The sequence below is a fragment of the Corvus kubaryi genome, unplaced genomic scaffold (assembly GCF_017639235.1).
Source record: "Corvus kubaryi isolate FWS band 111438036 unplaced genomic scaffold, C.kubaryi_AGA036_p1.0 65200, whole genome shotgun sequence".
NCBI classification, from domain to species: Eukaryota; Metazoa; Chordata; class Aves; order Passeriformes; family Corvidae; genus Corvus; species Corvus kubaryi.
Genome location: NW_024581833.1, coordinates 1 through 15,743, shown reverse-complemented (window position 1 = coordinate 15,743; position 15,743 = coordinate 1). Strand labels below are relative to the sequence as shown.

The following is a 15,743-nucleotide window of genomic DNA, read 5'->3' as shown; positions in this document are numbered from 1 at the left end:
CTGCTTGTTTGCTCTGGCTTGGGGACTGGGCGTTTCCCAGCAGCCCTGTACCTTACCCTTGCTGAGATTTCTGCTTTCCATGGCATGGCAGGGAGCCAGCTGTGGCCTGCCTGGGAACCAGCAGACAGAAGCGAGCCGGCATCATCCTGAGAGCACAGTGAGCCCTGTTCCCCCACCCCCTGCCAGGGCACCAGGGACATGAGGGGAGCCCCCTCTGCCTTGCCTACATCAGCCTGGTCCCATGCTCAGACATAAGTGATCAGGACAGCTTCAAACCGAAAAGTCATTTTATTGGTACCATACATGACTCATAAATGGCACAAACTATGGAGGGGAGGAAGGAAGAAAAAAAAAAAAAAAAAAAAAAAAAAAGAAGAAACAAAAAGGCATTACAGTGTGCCCGTGGCAGTGAGGGCTCTGCACCCTCCACAGCAGCCCTGCGGCACGGCGTGGAGAATCGTACCTTAATTGCAATGCAGAGCCCCCCTCCCTGCAACACCCTGGGATCCCACCCTGGGATCCCACCCCCACCTGCAAAGGGGCCGTGGGGACCCCCATGCCTGGGGGTCTGAGGGGCCGAGCCCTCCACCTCCGGCCTGCACATGGAGGGGCCCAGCAGCCAACACAGGCATCTCTCCAGGGATCTTCAGCTTGAGATCAGACCAGGGCAGACTCAAGGCTCTGTCTCCCTGCCCAACCACAGGGACAGCAGGAGAGGAAACACAGGGTGTCCCCCACCCCATCTCAGCAGCCTCCTGCAGTCTCAGCCACGAGTGGGCAAGACATGGGGTGCTAGTAGGACCCCTGCATCAGCCAGAGCCCCCTGTGCACAGGCAGCGGCTCCCTCAGTGACACGTGCCAGCCCCAAGCCCCACGGGGCAGTGGGACATGGACCGTGGGATCCCTGGCAGGGAACTGGGGGCGTCTGACAGGGAGAATGGAGTGCACCCCTCACCCCCCCGAACTTCAGGGCTACTCCGCCTGCTCCAGGCTCCCTTACACACACAGACAGACACACAAACCTCTCGCACACACACTCTTACACACACGTACACCCCCACTAGGGCAGTCCCCCCCACGGCAGCACTTGCTGCAACCCCACCACGGGGCATGCCAGGGGGTTCCCACGGGCAGCCTGGACTCCCGTCTTTCCCCAAAACCCCACTCCAAGGCTGCTGGGGTGAACTGGTTAGTTAGCACAAACACCCTCCCCCGGCACCTCCCATCTTCTCCTTGGAAGGGATTATTTTTTTTCTCTTTTTTTTTTTTTTTAAACCAAAAAAACCCCCCAAAAATTATTATTTTTCTCATCGTTTCCCCTAACATCAATGGAGGCACCTGCTCTAGTGATAACACATTGAAAGAACAGTATCGTACACACTGTCTACAGCGCGGAAATGTACAAGCACGAGGTACACGAACCCGAGGGGGGGAGCGGGGACAACAGCACACAAGATTTACATTGAGAAGGGAGGCGGGGGGCTGGCCCCTCCCGACCTCTGGAGGGATTAGAAAGGAAGTCTGCAAAGTCTCTCCTTGGTTTGAAGCTCTCCGAACTGGATATAAAACGAGACTTCCAAGAGAAGAAGCCTGTACAAAAGTCAGGACAGGGTGAGAGGGCTCAGGACAGGAGGGGGGAATGGGCAAGGGGGCTGAGGGAGTCTTTTCCCATTTTTTTTTCTTTTTTTTAAACTTACAATTTAATAATATTATTTTTTTTTTTCTTAAAAAAAGACAAAAGTAGGAGGTACCAGGAGCCAGGGGTTGCAAAGGGGCCCCAGGCAGACTCACGCAGGGTGGAGGGAAACACAGGGGCTGCAGGCAGGGAACAAGGGCACCGGCTGCTCCGGCAGAGCTGCGGGTCCTCCGTGCCCCCCAGCCCCCCACCACGCACTTCCTATATACAGAGTGCCCCCATGACCGTGCTGTGCTCTCGCTCTGGGGAGCGAGGGGAAGGGGAGGGTGCAGGAGAGTGGGAAAATGAGACGGGGCCATATCCTCAACACCATCCCAGCGCTGCAGGATCTGACCCTGGTTGCAGGCGGCTTCATGGCAGAGCCCGAGGCACAGGGAAGGCTTTTCATCACTGCCCCCCCCCCAACCAGCCCCAGCTTGGACTAGAGATGTACAACCCCAATGCAGGTGGCTGCTCAGCAAACACCAGCCATAGGACCCAGGGAGGAGGGTCTCTGGGCTGTGCCAGACCTCAACACATGGCATCTGGTCATGCCAGCCACTGCCAACACCTCCCCTCTAATTCCCCCCACTCGGCAGGGAGGGGTTGGGCGTGTTGGGGCGGGGATGAGAAGCTCTCTGGGCAAGAAGCAGGAAAGAAGAGAGAAGGGGGAATAATGAAGCTACGGCCCCGGAAACCCACCCCTGCCCTGGGGTCCATCGGGGAGGCAGGCGTGGGGGTACGGGGAGGCGGCGGGGGTGATGGCTGGGGGCTGCCTGCCTGGTGTGCACCCCAGGCCATGCACCCCATCATCCGTGTGGCGCTGATCCGCCCTCGGTACCTCGCCGCTTCCCAGTCACTCTCCGTTGCAAATGTACAGGTAGATTGGTTGGGACTGAGTCCACGGGGCGGCGGGGGGGCCGTTACTGCGACGCCTGCGACGTGGGGTTCTCTGACTTGCTCTCCTGGCTGGAGGGCGGTTTGCTGTTCCAGGGGCTGTTGGCCCCCAGCGCCGGCGAGTTGTTGAAGCTGTCCTCGTCGTCGATGCCGTTGGCGGCGTCAAACTGCGTGTTCTCCAGCCGGGTGATGAGCCTCTCGTCCTCGTCCCCAAACTCCCCCCCCATCAGTGTGGGCTCGCCTACCACCATCACATCCTGAAAGGGGAGACGGTCCCGAAACATAATCGAGGTGGGGGGAGCCTGGGCCGCTAGACCCCCCTCTCATCAGCTCAGCCCCTTTCCCCAGCTGTAGGGCCACTTCCTCATCTCCACTGCAGAACCCAAGCCTGGGCACTGAGTGGGGCAAACACACCCTCACTCCCTTGCAGGAGAGCAGAGAGTCTTACAGAAGGCAGCTGGGACACCCCCTCCTTCTTTTCCCCATCACATGGGAAGAGCTGCGGGGGCTCAGATAGGCAGTCCCTGGGGGTCTCCCCCTAGCAGCTCCCAGGGGCAGGAGCAGAGAACCCTCCCCTCCACCCCAGAGGAGGAAGAGAGAATGGAAACGGGATGCTTACAGGTACCTGACTGGACAGGGCAAAGGTGCTGGCTGGGCTCTTCTTCTTGCTGTTGCTGTTGTTGGTGTTTCCCCCACCGGAGCTCATGGTGCTGCCCCCCGACATCTTCCTTTTCCGGCGCTTGCTGGGCTGCTGCCGTGCTGGCTCCGCTGGTGGAGGAAAGAGACATACATGATCAGCCCCAACAAGAGGAAGCTGGTGCCCCCCAGCCCCTGTTATGCAAACCCCATTTCTTCAAGGACCACATTCCCCCTCCAGGCAGCATCACCACCCTCCTCACTTCCACAGCTCTGCTGTCCTCCCAGACCAGGGGACAGGAGAGGCAGCATGACAATTTCCATCCCTGCTTTGCTTTCCACAAGCAGCTGGCAGCCTCCAGGCAGGGAGTACTGGCTGCCTGCAGTCCTGCTCTGGCCCTCTGGGAAGGCAGACCAGCATAGAAGGAAGCTAAATGCCTGGTTCACCACTCCCAGCCTCACAAAACGAGGCCAAGAACAGCTCTGGGGCTGGGACAAGCCTGCACCGAGGGCAGGGCCTGACCAGGCAGTCCCAGAGACCCCCAGGTAGCACAGCAGCCACTGTGAGACTCACCAGGCGGAGCGACCATCCGCTGCCACTTCTGGAAGAGGCAAGTCTTGAGGCAGTCCCGGGGACTGAGGCTGTAGGTCTTGTGCCGTGACATAAGCTCCTGCATTGGTTCTAGGATTACACAGAGCTGCAGGGAGCAAAGACTCTGGGTTAGATTGCAATGCTCTGAGCCCCAGCAAAACAGAGACCCAATAACCCTAACCCTAACCCCCTACAGGCAGGCATCTGTGCTGCACTGACCCAAGCCACACTGTGAGCATGTGGGATTTGGTAGACCCACTGCCCCCACAGCTCCCTAACAGCCCCTCTGTAAGGTTGCTTTTGCAAAGCCAGCCTTGCAGCCTACACACACCCCAGGGCAGCCAGGCATCAGGCAGCTGAGAGCACAAGACATGGCAGAGCTGCATCCCCCCTCTTCTCGCACACTTACTCGGAGGTAGTTGAGTGTGGAGTTTGAGAGCCCACAACGTGTGATGTTCTTGGATAACTGGTCCAGCATCTGGGGATCCTGTGCCTAGGAGTGACAGGGACAGACAGCTCAGCTGCATCCAGGCTGGGAACAGCCCTCCCATGTCCCAGCCTGTGATGCAGGACTGGGCTGAGGTTCCGCCAAGCTGCACAGCAGCCTGAGGAGCTCAGCAGCCCTGTGTCATTCGCACCCAGGCAAGCTCCTGGAGCTGTACTCACATGCATGGCAAGGATGCTGCGGGGAATGAGTTCTCGATGCTGGCGGATGCTGAAATGCCACGTCTTTATCCTCATCATGTCATCGAACATGAACTCCAGGTAGAGCCGCCCCTCCACACACACCTGGGCAGGGCAAAGGGTCAGGCATAGGCTGCCCCAGCTTCCCCCAGCCCAGATCCCCTGGGAACCCACTGCTGCACACTGGAATACTCCCATAGTGGCTTGCCTCTGCCTCCTGGGAGACTCAGCAGAAGCCATACCCAAGAGCCCCAAATGCACAGCCCCGTGGGACTGTAGCCACCAAGAGGGCACAAAAAACCAAGGCACAAAAAACCAAGGCTCCCCAAAACCAGGAGGGGCAGCAGAAGCTGCAGGTGCAGGCAGTACCTGGGTGAACATGGGCTTGCCATGCTGGGTGACCATGGTGCACTGGTCACAGTCCAGCGAGACAAAATTGTTGTGGAAGGACTCCTTGGGGTGCTTGAGCACGTAGTAGAGCTCTGTGGCCCCCCCTTCAAAGATGCTGCGGAAGTAACGGGGAATCAGAGTCCGGCCAATCGCTGCAACAGGAGAAGCAGGAAAATAAGGTCAGTAAACCTGGCTCATCCAGATGTTCCTTGGGATGTACATGAAGAGGGTGCCCCCATACCTTCTGGCTGAAAACAGCTGCACTCTGACACCCTACCCACATCCCCCTGAGCACACAACTGTCTCCTGCTGAACGGCAATGCCCTTAGGAAAGAGAACTCAAGGTGGTACTCACTGTATCTCTTTGGTCCATCCTCCAAGCAGAAAGTGATTGTTAACATGGCGTCATCCTCAAAGAACTCTGTGGTGAAAGCATCCCACCACAGATTGTCACATTCCTGGGGATGGCAGAGAGATGCTAAGTTACGGGGAGGAGAGACAGACAAATGCAGGCTGCTAGGCACAGCAGCCACATGCTCAACCCATGGAGGGCTGCGCTCCGAGCTGAGCACTTGGAGATGGGGGTGGATAAGCCCTGTCCCACAGCCACATGTGGGAGAAGGCGGTGGGAGCCCCCACTGCCAAAATACTGCCCTCGCTCTCCCGGCTCCCTACCTCTGTCCAGTTCTGCAGCCGCTTGTTGAGCTCAAATATCCTGTAGTCAGTCTGGTTCCCGTACGGCGTGTGTCTCCTGCCCAGAGAGCACAGAAAGCCATCAGAGGGGAAGGCAGCCACAGGTGTGGAGGGGTCCTGAGCCCACAGGGGGAACACATACAGCCCCTCCAGGACTGGCAGTCTGAGCAACCCTGCCACAAGCCCCAGCCAGCCAGCTGAGGCACCCCCACCACAGGCACAAGCTCCCCCCAGGCAGGGTCCACACCAGCCCCCCCATGCTTACCCAATTCCAGGCTCCAGGTACGTCGGTGGGTACATAGGAGTAGGTCTAGCAGTGGAAAGAGATGCAGGCAGGTCAGTGCTAGCAGGGATCTCCCTGCTCACCACAGCTCCTCCTTCCCTGGCTACAGCAGGCAGTCGGGCTCACTGGAGGTGAGACCCTCCCCACAGTGCAGACTGTATCCTGGCTGCCAATATCTGACAGCCCCACGGGGCGACCTGCAGCCCAAAACTGGGCTCTGATCCCACATCACTGGCTGCTTCACTCCTGGGACCTAGCCAACTGCTCCTTGGGGACATATCCAGCTCCTCTGCAGCAGTGACTGGTGCCAGGCAGCACAGACATTCAAGAAGGGGCTGTTTTGGCCCTGGGAGTGCTCCCTGTGATCCCAGGGGGTTGGCCTAGCAGAGGGCTTGGCCTGACAGAGCTCAGGACCTGGGGGCTTCCTTCATTCTGAACATCACTCTTTCTCAACCCACTATCACCTGTGCCTGCTCCAATTCCCTCTTTGCTCTTGTGCTAACTGAACTCCATGCACTGCAGTCTCTGTTTGCTGCCGAGAAGTGTAACACAGAGACCCTGGGGTGCAAACTGCAGAGCGTCCTCAACATTGCAGATCCCTCCCTGGGCCCCAGCTCACCCCACATCTCGATCCAGCATGGTGCCTGGGTGGAAGGGGGGGAAGGCGTTGCCGTTCGGGGGCTCCTTTGGCGAGTACAGCTTGAATGACTTAGAGGAACAGCCTGGAGAGAGAGAGGGGACATGGGTCAGTTGGGGGCACTCTGCAAGGAGAGATGCCCTGCTGCTGCTGCTGTGAGACAGAGAAGGAGGAGTAGGAGGTGGAAGGATGCAAGACCAGTCAAGCCTTCATCAGCCCAGCCCCATCCCTCCTCTGCTTCCCCCCTGATGTCAGCCTACTCCCTTCATCCCACACACAGCTCCAGGCCTCCCCTGTGCAGGATGGAACTCAAAGGGTCAGAGCTGAGCTCTCAGGATCAGCAGCCAGTGGAGCCCAACCCCATCCCAAGGGTTTCTCACTGGTGCCCAAAGTTTGTCAGTTCTCAGCTGGCTGGGCTCTGGGGATGTGCCCAAGGGGGACAGTCCAGCTGGTGAGCCTGAGGAGGGGCTGGCTGGGCTCTAGCCCTCCCTCCTGCACTGCTCCTAATCCCACTGACCCGGGAATCACACAGGATCTTTTTGCTGACCTTTCTATCGTCATGGTGACGGGTGAATAATCGCCCGGAGGGATGGACGGCGGGTCCCCAGGCAGCCACCATCTGCTGCTCAGGCAGGCCAGTGGCCACCCAGATCCAGGCGGACAGAGAGATGCCACATGCCAGCCCCCAGCTGTGATCAAACCACCCCAAAGCCTCACTGCCCACCACAGCACCAAGGAGCCCATAGAGGACATGGGGTGTGATGGGGTCTGCAACGGAGCACACGATGTGTGAAACCAACCCACATCCTGAAAGCAACCTGGGGACCCCCAGACCTGCCAACAGCAGGCATTAGGGATGCCAGGCACAGCCAGCCCCATCCAGGCTCCTTAGGGGCAGCCAGGGGCTGCCACACTCACCAGCCCATTCCCACCACAAGGGCAGGTTCCCGGGAGCGGCGACTGCCAGCTCCCCTCCCGAGCCCCGCGGCAGCCCCGGCACACCCCGCGGCTGGCAGGACCCGGCACGCTGCGCCAGGATGCTGCCGAGGCACGCGGCTCCCTCCCAGCAGGCAGGCGGGCAGACGGGCTGACCTGGACGGGGCGCAGCGGTGGGCGAGCTGCCAGGCAGCTCCGGCTCCACCGGCTCAGCCGGCCCTGCCGCACAGACACGTCTCCCCCCGTCCCGCTGCAGGCGGGGGCCCGGAGCCGGCCGTGCCGGGCTGCCGCTGCAGCCGGGGCCAAGGCGGGATCCCCGTCGGCTGCCCGCCCGCACGCAGCCCTGGGACGGGCACTTCCCAACGCCCACGAACTGCCAGGATTGCCACCCGCTACTGCAGAAAGCAAACCCAGCAGCGGAGGGAAGCGTCCCGGAGACACCAGACACACCGGCTGGGTTCCGCTCCACGGCCAGGCTGTGTGGAAGGGTGCAGGGACAGGATCGGAGCAGCAGCTCAACCACGATGGATACAGGAGGGGAGCAAAAGGCACCAGGGTGAAGGAAAGCAGTGCCACCAGCACAGGGACCCAAGATGTCCAGCTTGTTGCAATAAGGAGCTTGTTAGCCAACAGAGGTGAATGACCAGGGCATGACTTTAACCCCTGCCAAGCCGTCTGGGACCCCAAGCCAGCAGTCACAGGGATTGTACACACTGCTGAGCAAGGGCTGGTCAAAAATAGAGAGGGTCACCTCCCCAGCATTAAATCCAATTTGCAACAGGGGAAATATGTGTTTTACTCCTTGATTTTCTTGGGGCCTTTTTACCATGTTTCCCCACAGCAGCTGAACCCAGCCTCTCTCCAGCACCCACCAGGATCTACCAGTCCTGTGGGGCTGGAGCCAGCCCAGCCACTCAGCTGTGGCTTGCTGTTCCCACTCCTGCCCGTCTGCAGTGAGGATAAGTGGGACATGGCACAATTTCTCATATGGCTGCTAACAATGTCGGCCCCTTGCTCCTACAGATTGTTTTTACAGATAAAAACATTTTTAATTAGGAGTTCAGTGCTGGTCAGATGCTGCTGCAGAGGAATTTATGCTTTCTGCTCTATCCACATCAACTTGTGCCTAACAGAAATGATAATTCAGCCCAAACTGTACTAGAAACACAGCCTTTCTATTTCCTCCATTCTATTGTTATACAACATGACATTGAAGCATGTTCAATGCATAGGAAACTTCCCAAAACTCCCAAGCTTCTGTTGAAAACAAACCAATTCATTAAGCAGAGACAGCAGTGGCTGGAGCACTGCTTGTTTCTGGCCATCATGTCCTTAGGGGAAGAAAAAATCGGACCCAGCAGGTCTCATCCTTCAATTCTTTGTTTTTATTCATGGATGAGACATGGGAAGGTTAAATGCCCAAGGCTTCTTGGGGTCCTCAGTTTCCATCTTGTTTCTCAGGGTGCAGGAAGGCCTCCTGGGGTGGGTGAGACCAAGGAGACACATCACTCTCCATCCATTGTGCTTCTCATGCTCCTCCCCAGCTCCCTGTTGCTGGAGATGGGACAGCAGATGAGCCAGGCCATCACTCCTACTCAAGCCTCAATTTCCACCCTGGGCCTTTCCCAGCAGGTTAATATGGACTTGGAGCTCTACTGAGTGACCTATGTCAGGATCTAGAGGAGTGGAGAAGAGCCTCTTATGTGACCTCAGCAAGACTGGCATCCTGACCAAGTATTATTTTTAATGCAGCATAAAATATGTCACTGGAATCAGTGGTTTGAAATAACACTAACAACAGCCTTAGGACTTGATACAAGCTGTCCAAATTCTACCTTCACTGTAGACACACTACACAAGTTACAGGAAATAACACAGTTACTTTACAGCAGCAGGAACACCAGCTTTTACTCACACAAGTGTCATGCCGCCTGGTCTCGGACATCCCTCCATCACCACCTCTTTCCTTCACACTGCCCCAGCTGCCTGCAAGCCCTGTCCAGCCAGGTGCAGTGACACACACCTGCAGGATGTGGCCCTTCCCAAGCCAAGCCCAGTGCTTGGCCCTAGCTGGTGTTTCCGCATGCTCCTGCTCTGCCTCCTGCTTTGAGCACAGAGGATCTGGGCAGGCTCGGTGCAAACAGGGATGCTGCTTGGTGGCTGAGCATGCAATGCCCCTGTGGAACCTGAGCCAACAGAAGATGCTTCCTGTGGCCACTCACGGGTGCTGGCCCAGCAACACAAAAATGGCCAGCAAGGGAAAAAATCAGGCTGACACTGCAGCTGGTGAGCTACCGGCCCAGGCAGGTCTGGGCAAACAGCACAGTGCTCATGGCCAGGTGGGCAGCTCCGTGGCTCCTCCTCAGCATGGAGGTGGGGGAGAAGGGAACCCCATGAAGGGATGTCATGGCTCAGCATCATCTGCCGAGGCCAGGTCCGCAGACCTGCCACAAAAGTGTGGGCAGGTAAACAGCTCCAGATGGGCGGGTGCCCAGAGAAGGGAAGGCAGGTGCTCTGCCCATGATTTATGTACAGCCCAGCACTGCCCAACCCTCCACATGCATTCTCCTCTGCTGTCCCTGCTTGCGAGCTATCAGGCCTATGGGGAAAGCTCTTCTGGTGCACTGCCCAGTGGGTTTTCTGGAGCAGGAACGATTCACATCCTAACCAAGCTCACAGAGCTGGGGAACATCAGATTTCCCAAGGCACCAAAAGCACAGTGGACACCTTGCAGAGCCAACACAGCCAGGAGATAGCAGGGTACCGTGAGCAGAGACCAGCACCAGCCGTGGAGCTGCCTCCTGGGCAGGGGACGTGGAAAGCAGGGAGAAAACCCCCTGCCTGAACTCCCGTCGCTTCAGTTCACCATCAAAGAGCAAAGAACTGCTGAGGACAAAGGCAAAGCAGCACCGACATCTTGCTCCTCCTATACCTGTGGCTGCTATCAGGAATTGGTGCCCACCTGTGAGAGAGGAGCCATCCCTGTCTGGGTAGCCAGTGCACTCTCTCTGCAAGCGGCAAAGCTCAGCAGCAAGGCAGAGGCTAAAAACATAAACGATAAAAACAAATGAAGAAGTGGGGCTTGAAAGGGGCCACACGGTTACAGCTCAGCCGGGGAGCATCCTGCTCCTCCCAGCAGTCCAGGAAGAAGAGAGGCCAGCCTTAAAGGCAGCCGGTGCTTCCCGGCATGCTCCGTGCCTGCTTCCTGGCTGCCTAACGAGGCTTTAAAGTGTAAATAGCGGCATTGTTTCACAGGGCTGCCTCGATGGGGTGTGGGAGCCCTGATAGCAGCAAGAAATACATCTTCCCAGGCCAGTCCCGCTGGCATAGCTGGCAGGAGGGTGCTATCTGGGGCTGGGTGCAGGGCAGCGTCTCAAATAATTCACGTGGTTTTGCCTGGTGCTGGTGCCTGGTGTACGGGAAGTTGGCAGGGCTGGGAGGCAAACACGGAGAAGTATTCAGAGCGACTGGGACAGGCAGAGGCACAAGGAGCAGTCCATGGTCCGCCCCCACAAGCCTGCCTTCACCTCTTTCTCCTTTTCTTTGGAATGGAGGGGATGGAGCAAGGCCAGTTGCAAACCCCAATGCTGTTACTAAACCCACAGGAACCCAGGTGGAACACACTAAGACATGGCCTGAGAAGTTATCAGTGACAATATCAACTTGCAGAAACCCCGTTTGCTTTAAAAATGCAGAACTGATGAAGCTGAAGCTCCCAGGAGGCTGGGCTCTCCATGGAAGAGGAGATACCACTTTTGGAGGAGACCATGTGCCAGGGACTCAGTGGCATCCAGAGGCTGACCCCAGCCAGGACATCACCTGGCCCTGACCTGTCCAGAGGCAAAACCCGCATCGCGGCCTGCCCTGCTGCGCGCAGGGATTGCCCTCTCACTTTTCCCAAGCTGCACATCCAAGACATCCACAGAGCTTATCTGGACCACAAGTTGCCTCCCTGCCCACACCACACCACGTGGCTGTGCATGGTGTCCCAGCTCCAGGTCACATCCTGCAATATTAGTGCAAAAGTCCCCCACGGCAGCACACAAAGCATCTGAACCCAAGGGTGCTCTTCTCTGCAGATCAGGTCACAAATTTAGGGGGACAGCCAGAGAAGGGATAATTACCTGCAGCTAATTATTACAAAGTGACAATCTTGATGCAGGCTGCAAAGCAGTATTATCTGAAAAGCACCAGGTGAGGCGAGCCTGGCCAGCATGTGGATTTGCAGGTCAAGGCTCAACGTAGTCCCACAGCCCCAACTCTGCCAGAGTCCAGGGTCTCCCAGGAAGGCATCCTGCAGAGGTGGACATTCAGCTGGGGCCCCAGGGGATGGCACTGCCCTGCAGCACCTAGGGATGGCAGGAGTCCCCCCTTTCCCATTTTGTTCCTCAGATGATTCAGACACGTAGACAGGGAATTCTCCAGGAGGGAAAAAGGGAGAAAAGCACACCCTGCCAATTGCAAAACAGCCAGAAAATTGAATCACGTCCAAGGCTGCAAGCCCCAGATGCAATCCCACAGATAACCCAGTTTCAGCTCCACTACTATCAACTTACCACGAGGCAGTCATTTCCTGCAACTCTCAGGGAAATATCCCACTGTCCCTAATTACTCCTTTCAGTTCACTGTCTCAAAGACAATCCATAATCAAATGCTGCCGGTTTCAGCCTCAGGAATGCACCTTTCACATTTTCAGACACTTTTCCTCTCTCCCAGACCCCTTCACCCTGGGGCCCTGCCACCCTGCAGCGACCAGGCTCACATCCCTCCTGCAGCATGCATCGGTGCAGCACCGGCAAACAAACGAACGATGTGGTGTGGGAACCATGGGGCTGGAAAAAAAACCCCTGTCAGCATACCTAGAATAAAAGCCTCCTGACAAACTAGGATTTTCATCATCAAAGGTTTGCTAGGCTCTGCGGCAACACAGAAAAATTCAGTCATAGCTAACCATGCCGACGGCCCTGCAGAACACGAAGCCAACATCCCTGCTCATGGCTGCATGCCTGCCACGCACATGGTGGAGAAAAACTACACAGCTCTGCATGGTATTGTGGGGTTGTTGCTCAGGGCAGCCCTCCACAGGGACAAGATCTGCCCGGGAGAGCTGGAGCCGAGAGCCACAGCGCAGGAAAGTAGCGGCAAGAGGCTGCGGTCTGTCCCTCCACTCACAGAGGGGGATCCACAGTGATCCCCCAGGCGGGCAGGACCGCGGTGCCGCTGCCTCGGAGCGCAGGAGGCTGTCAGCCCCCACGTGGCGCATGGAGGCTTGCGATCCCGGGATGCAACGCTCCCCTCGCTCCCTGCCGCTGCCAACGGCGCCGAGAGCTGCACGCTGGGACGCGTAGTCTCCGGAGACCGCGGCCCCGCCGCCGCCGGCCGCCTTGCTCCATGTTGCCTCCTAGGTGGAGCCCCGCAGCCCTGGCAGCCGGCCAGACGCCCGCTCCGGAACGGGGAAAAAGCTGGATAATTCCCGCCGCGGGGATCCAGCTGGCCTCGCTGGGGCAGCACGAGCCCGGGGGCAAACCATGACGCTGTGGGGTGCAGCGCCTGCCCCAAGGTCTGGACCACTCACAGATGCCCACGGAGAGGAGGGACAGTGGGAGCGTGGCGGGAACCTCCTCAGTGCAATCTACAAAGCATCTCCATTGCTTCTTCGAGCTGCCAGGGCAAGCCTCTGCCCTCAGGCAGAACTCCTCTCTCCTCCGTACTCAGTTAAGAGGTGACAGAGGCTGAACAAGGGACAGGCAGGCTGCCGGCAGCACTGGGGACAGAGCAAATGCAGTGTTTGCTGGACTCGCACTGCTGTGCTGGCAGCACGTCCTGCCACTGGTGTCAGGCCTTTGGACAACCAGTGCAGGATGGGGCCAAAACCCCAGGAAGCGAAAGGACAGGGTATGGTCAAGCACACCTGCCTGGTGCTCCTGAAGGCATGAGGAACTCAGCCACAGGGAAACCCTCTTACCCCAGCACCCCTGGTTACAACTCCACCCAAAACAACAGCAACCCATGGGGCAGCAAACCTCGTTACAGCAAGCGTCACAACCCACAGACACACACACACAGAGCAAACAACAGCAGGAGCACTCTGTCCCCAGATCACTCAGAGGACAGGAGGTTTCCAAGGGAGAGGGCCAGACGAGCTATCCTGCTCTGCCACCACACAGGATTTCAGGTCCGTATTAATGCAGATGTCAAGCTCACACCAGTGTAGAGCTGCAAGTACATGAAAGATGGAACGCTGAGAGAGTCCACTCTGGGACAAGCACTGCTACCACCCTGCCAGCCATGGCACAGGGAAGGAGCCCTGGGGCTGGACGGTCCACATCACCCTCTGCTCCCGCATCCTGAGGGGCTGGGCAAGCTCAGGGTCGTGGCTGCCAGCTATCACTGCTCTCTGAAAAGAAGCTGAAAGAGGCTCCAGGTCCCCAGCCTGGGGCACCTTGGCTTGAAGTGAACTTCTGTGGCTTTTCACTGCCCTTTTCCTATTTTACATGGATCGTGACCTGCTCCTGGTGAGGGGAAAAGTCCCCACCAAATGACAGCAAATCCCTTCTGTCACCAAACCTTCCAGCACCAGCCTATCCCCCTTGGATCACAAGATTTCCTCTTCGAAGCAACACAACTTAGGTGTCATTCTGCTCAGCACTTCTCAGCCTTTAAAGGATGCCCAGATCACAAACCTGGAATTTCTACAGCATCAGGAGTGGAAAGGCCACATTCAGTTATACTTCAGTGAAAACCACAATTCCCCCACAATGAGAACACTCCAAAACCTAAGGCTTTAAAGAAGGAACAAGGACACTGATATTTACCTGTACTTGCAACAGAAGCAGTAAGAGCTGATACCTGATCAGCACTAGAGGAGTCACTGCAAAACTGCTCAGACAAGATGCTACCGTATTGAAAGCATGTGGAGAACAACTGGGAAGACCCTGGGAAGGGATGTGTGTTCTCACACCTGCCTGGCCCAGACTCAAGCAGGCTCAGATCCTCCTGATGAGAAGAAAGCAGGTGAGGGTTTGCAGTGTGGCGTTAAGTGCAGACTGTGTGCCCCCAGAAGGTGAGTCTCTGTTAGACCCCACAGCCTTGGAACCCTTTGCTCACACCTCACCCTGGGAGTGGCTGACACCTCTGGTTTTGGCTCCTGCTGCGGCACTGGCTTTGGCCACGGCTGGCAGTTGCTCAGCAGGCTCCTGCCACGGTGCCTGGCTTCTGCCAGCCAGGGCTGCAGAGATGGGACTGGGGGCTGCCCAAGCCAAGGGAGCCCCAGTAGTGCTGCCCTGGGGTGCTTATCACCCATCCCGAGTGGGCGGGCTGGCAGGGACTGCCGGAGGCCAGCCACCTGAGATCAGGGCAGCCTACTACAGCATGATCCACAAAAGGGGCTCCAAGAAAACACCCTCCCAGCTAAGACACCTCTTCACAGCCATGGCATGCATGCTGACTCCTAAACTGGAGCTGCTTAGTCTTCCCCACTCCCGAGGATGCTGCGCTCACCCTCAGCCTTGTCCCCAGTTCTGGCTGGCCCAGGTCAAGCTGCTGCTTTGTCTGCCAGAGAGGATGAGCCCCCTGTGCCCATGGCCCCCTGAGCCTGGACACCTGGCAAGGCAGCTTCTGAGAGAAGGTGCATGGCCCTCATGCGTTTGCACCCCTTGGACCTTTTATTCCCTTTGAGGCACCCGTGGGAGGCTGGTGGGACCCTTTGAGCTGTGAGCAAGGATGAAGTTGCAGCAAACAGTGAGGCGCAGTGGGTGAGCAGCCCCTAGAGCCAGGCACTAACCCTGCAGACCCCGTGACAGCGCACGCAGGGGGACCAGGAGGGCGTGGGGCAGCTGTCAAGGGGCTTCGGCAGGGGAAGGAACCCGGAGAAGAACAAAGGGAGCTGCGGGCTGGGATGGAGCAGGGCACAGCAGGGCATGGGGGCTGCTGGCAGCACCCCACCAGGCTGAGGGTGTCGCTCCAAAAGCCAATACCTGGTGGATAGAAAGGGGAGCCAGGGGAGAGGGGGGAACCACAGGCAGGGAGGGGGAGGACAGACAGGGGAGCTGGTGGAGAGGGAACGAGCTGAGGGGCCAAGGATGCACAGAGCAGCTGGGGAGGGATGAGGGACAGGAGAACTGGGTAAAGATGGAGAGGGGAGCCGAGGAAGGAGAGGGGAGCGGGGGACAGGGAGAGCCGGGCGGGGGGCGCAGAGGGCGGGCTGGGGGCTGCCGCGGCGACCCCGGGCCGTACGGGGCCCCGGTGGGGAGCGGCGGCGCGGTGCGGCCGCGCACAACTTCGCAGACGCGGGGGCGGCGCAGGCGGGACCCCGGCCCTC

At 58.1% G+C, this 15,743-nt stretch overlaps 1 protein-coding gene across 2 annotated transcripts; it reads right to left on the bottom strand.

Annotated features, from left to right (window-relative positions):
- Positions 1 to 269: 269 nt before the first annotated feature.
- On the bottom strand, positions 270 to 6,596 carry LOC121673114 (LIM domain-binding protein 1). Of its 2 annotated transcripts, none has more exons than XM_042046178.1 (10): positions 6,470 to 6,596; positions 5,833 to 5,877; positions 5,550 to 5,625; positions 5,230 to 5,332; positions 4,854 to 5,026; positions 4,467 to 4,589; positions 4,210 to 4,293; positions 3,783 to 3,906; positions 3,198 to 3,340; positions 270 to 2,829 (listed from the first exon to the last, which is right to left on the bottom strand). In XM_042046178.1, the coding sequence occupies exons 1-10, from the start codon at positions 6,487 to 6,489 to the stop codon at positions 2,599 to 2,601; spliced, it is 1,122 nt and encodes a 373-aa protein (XP_041902112.1). In that variant the 5' UTR covers positions 6,490 to 6,596; the 3' UTR covers positions 270 to 2,598. The 2 variants fall into 2 exon arrangements, with proteins under 2 accessions (XP_041902112.1, XP_041902111.1); XM_042046177.1 differs by having other exon boundaries at positions 3,192 to 3,340; positions 6,470 to 6,595.
- Positions 6,597 to 15,743: the final 9,147 nt, after the last annotated feature.

What these genes read in the sequence shown, in the direction of transcription:
- LOC121673114 (XM_042046177.1), bottom strand. Translation starts at nt 6,489, where the DNA reads ATGCTGGATCGAGATGTGGG. An exon ending in GCAAGCCCATGTTCACCCAG is followed by an intron (nt 4,590 to 4,853) that starts GTACTGCCTGCA and finishes TGCCCTGCCCAG; the next exon opens with GTGTGTGTGGAGGGGCGGCT. An exon ending in GCGGATGGTCGCTCCGCCTG is followed by an intron (nt 3,341 to 3,782) that starts GTGAGTCTCACA and finishes TTCCTCCACCAG; the next exon opens with CGGAGCCAGCACGGCAGCAG.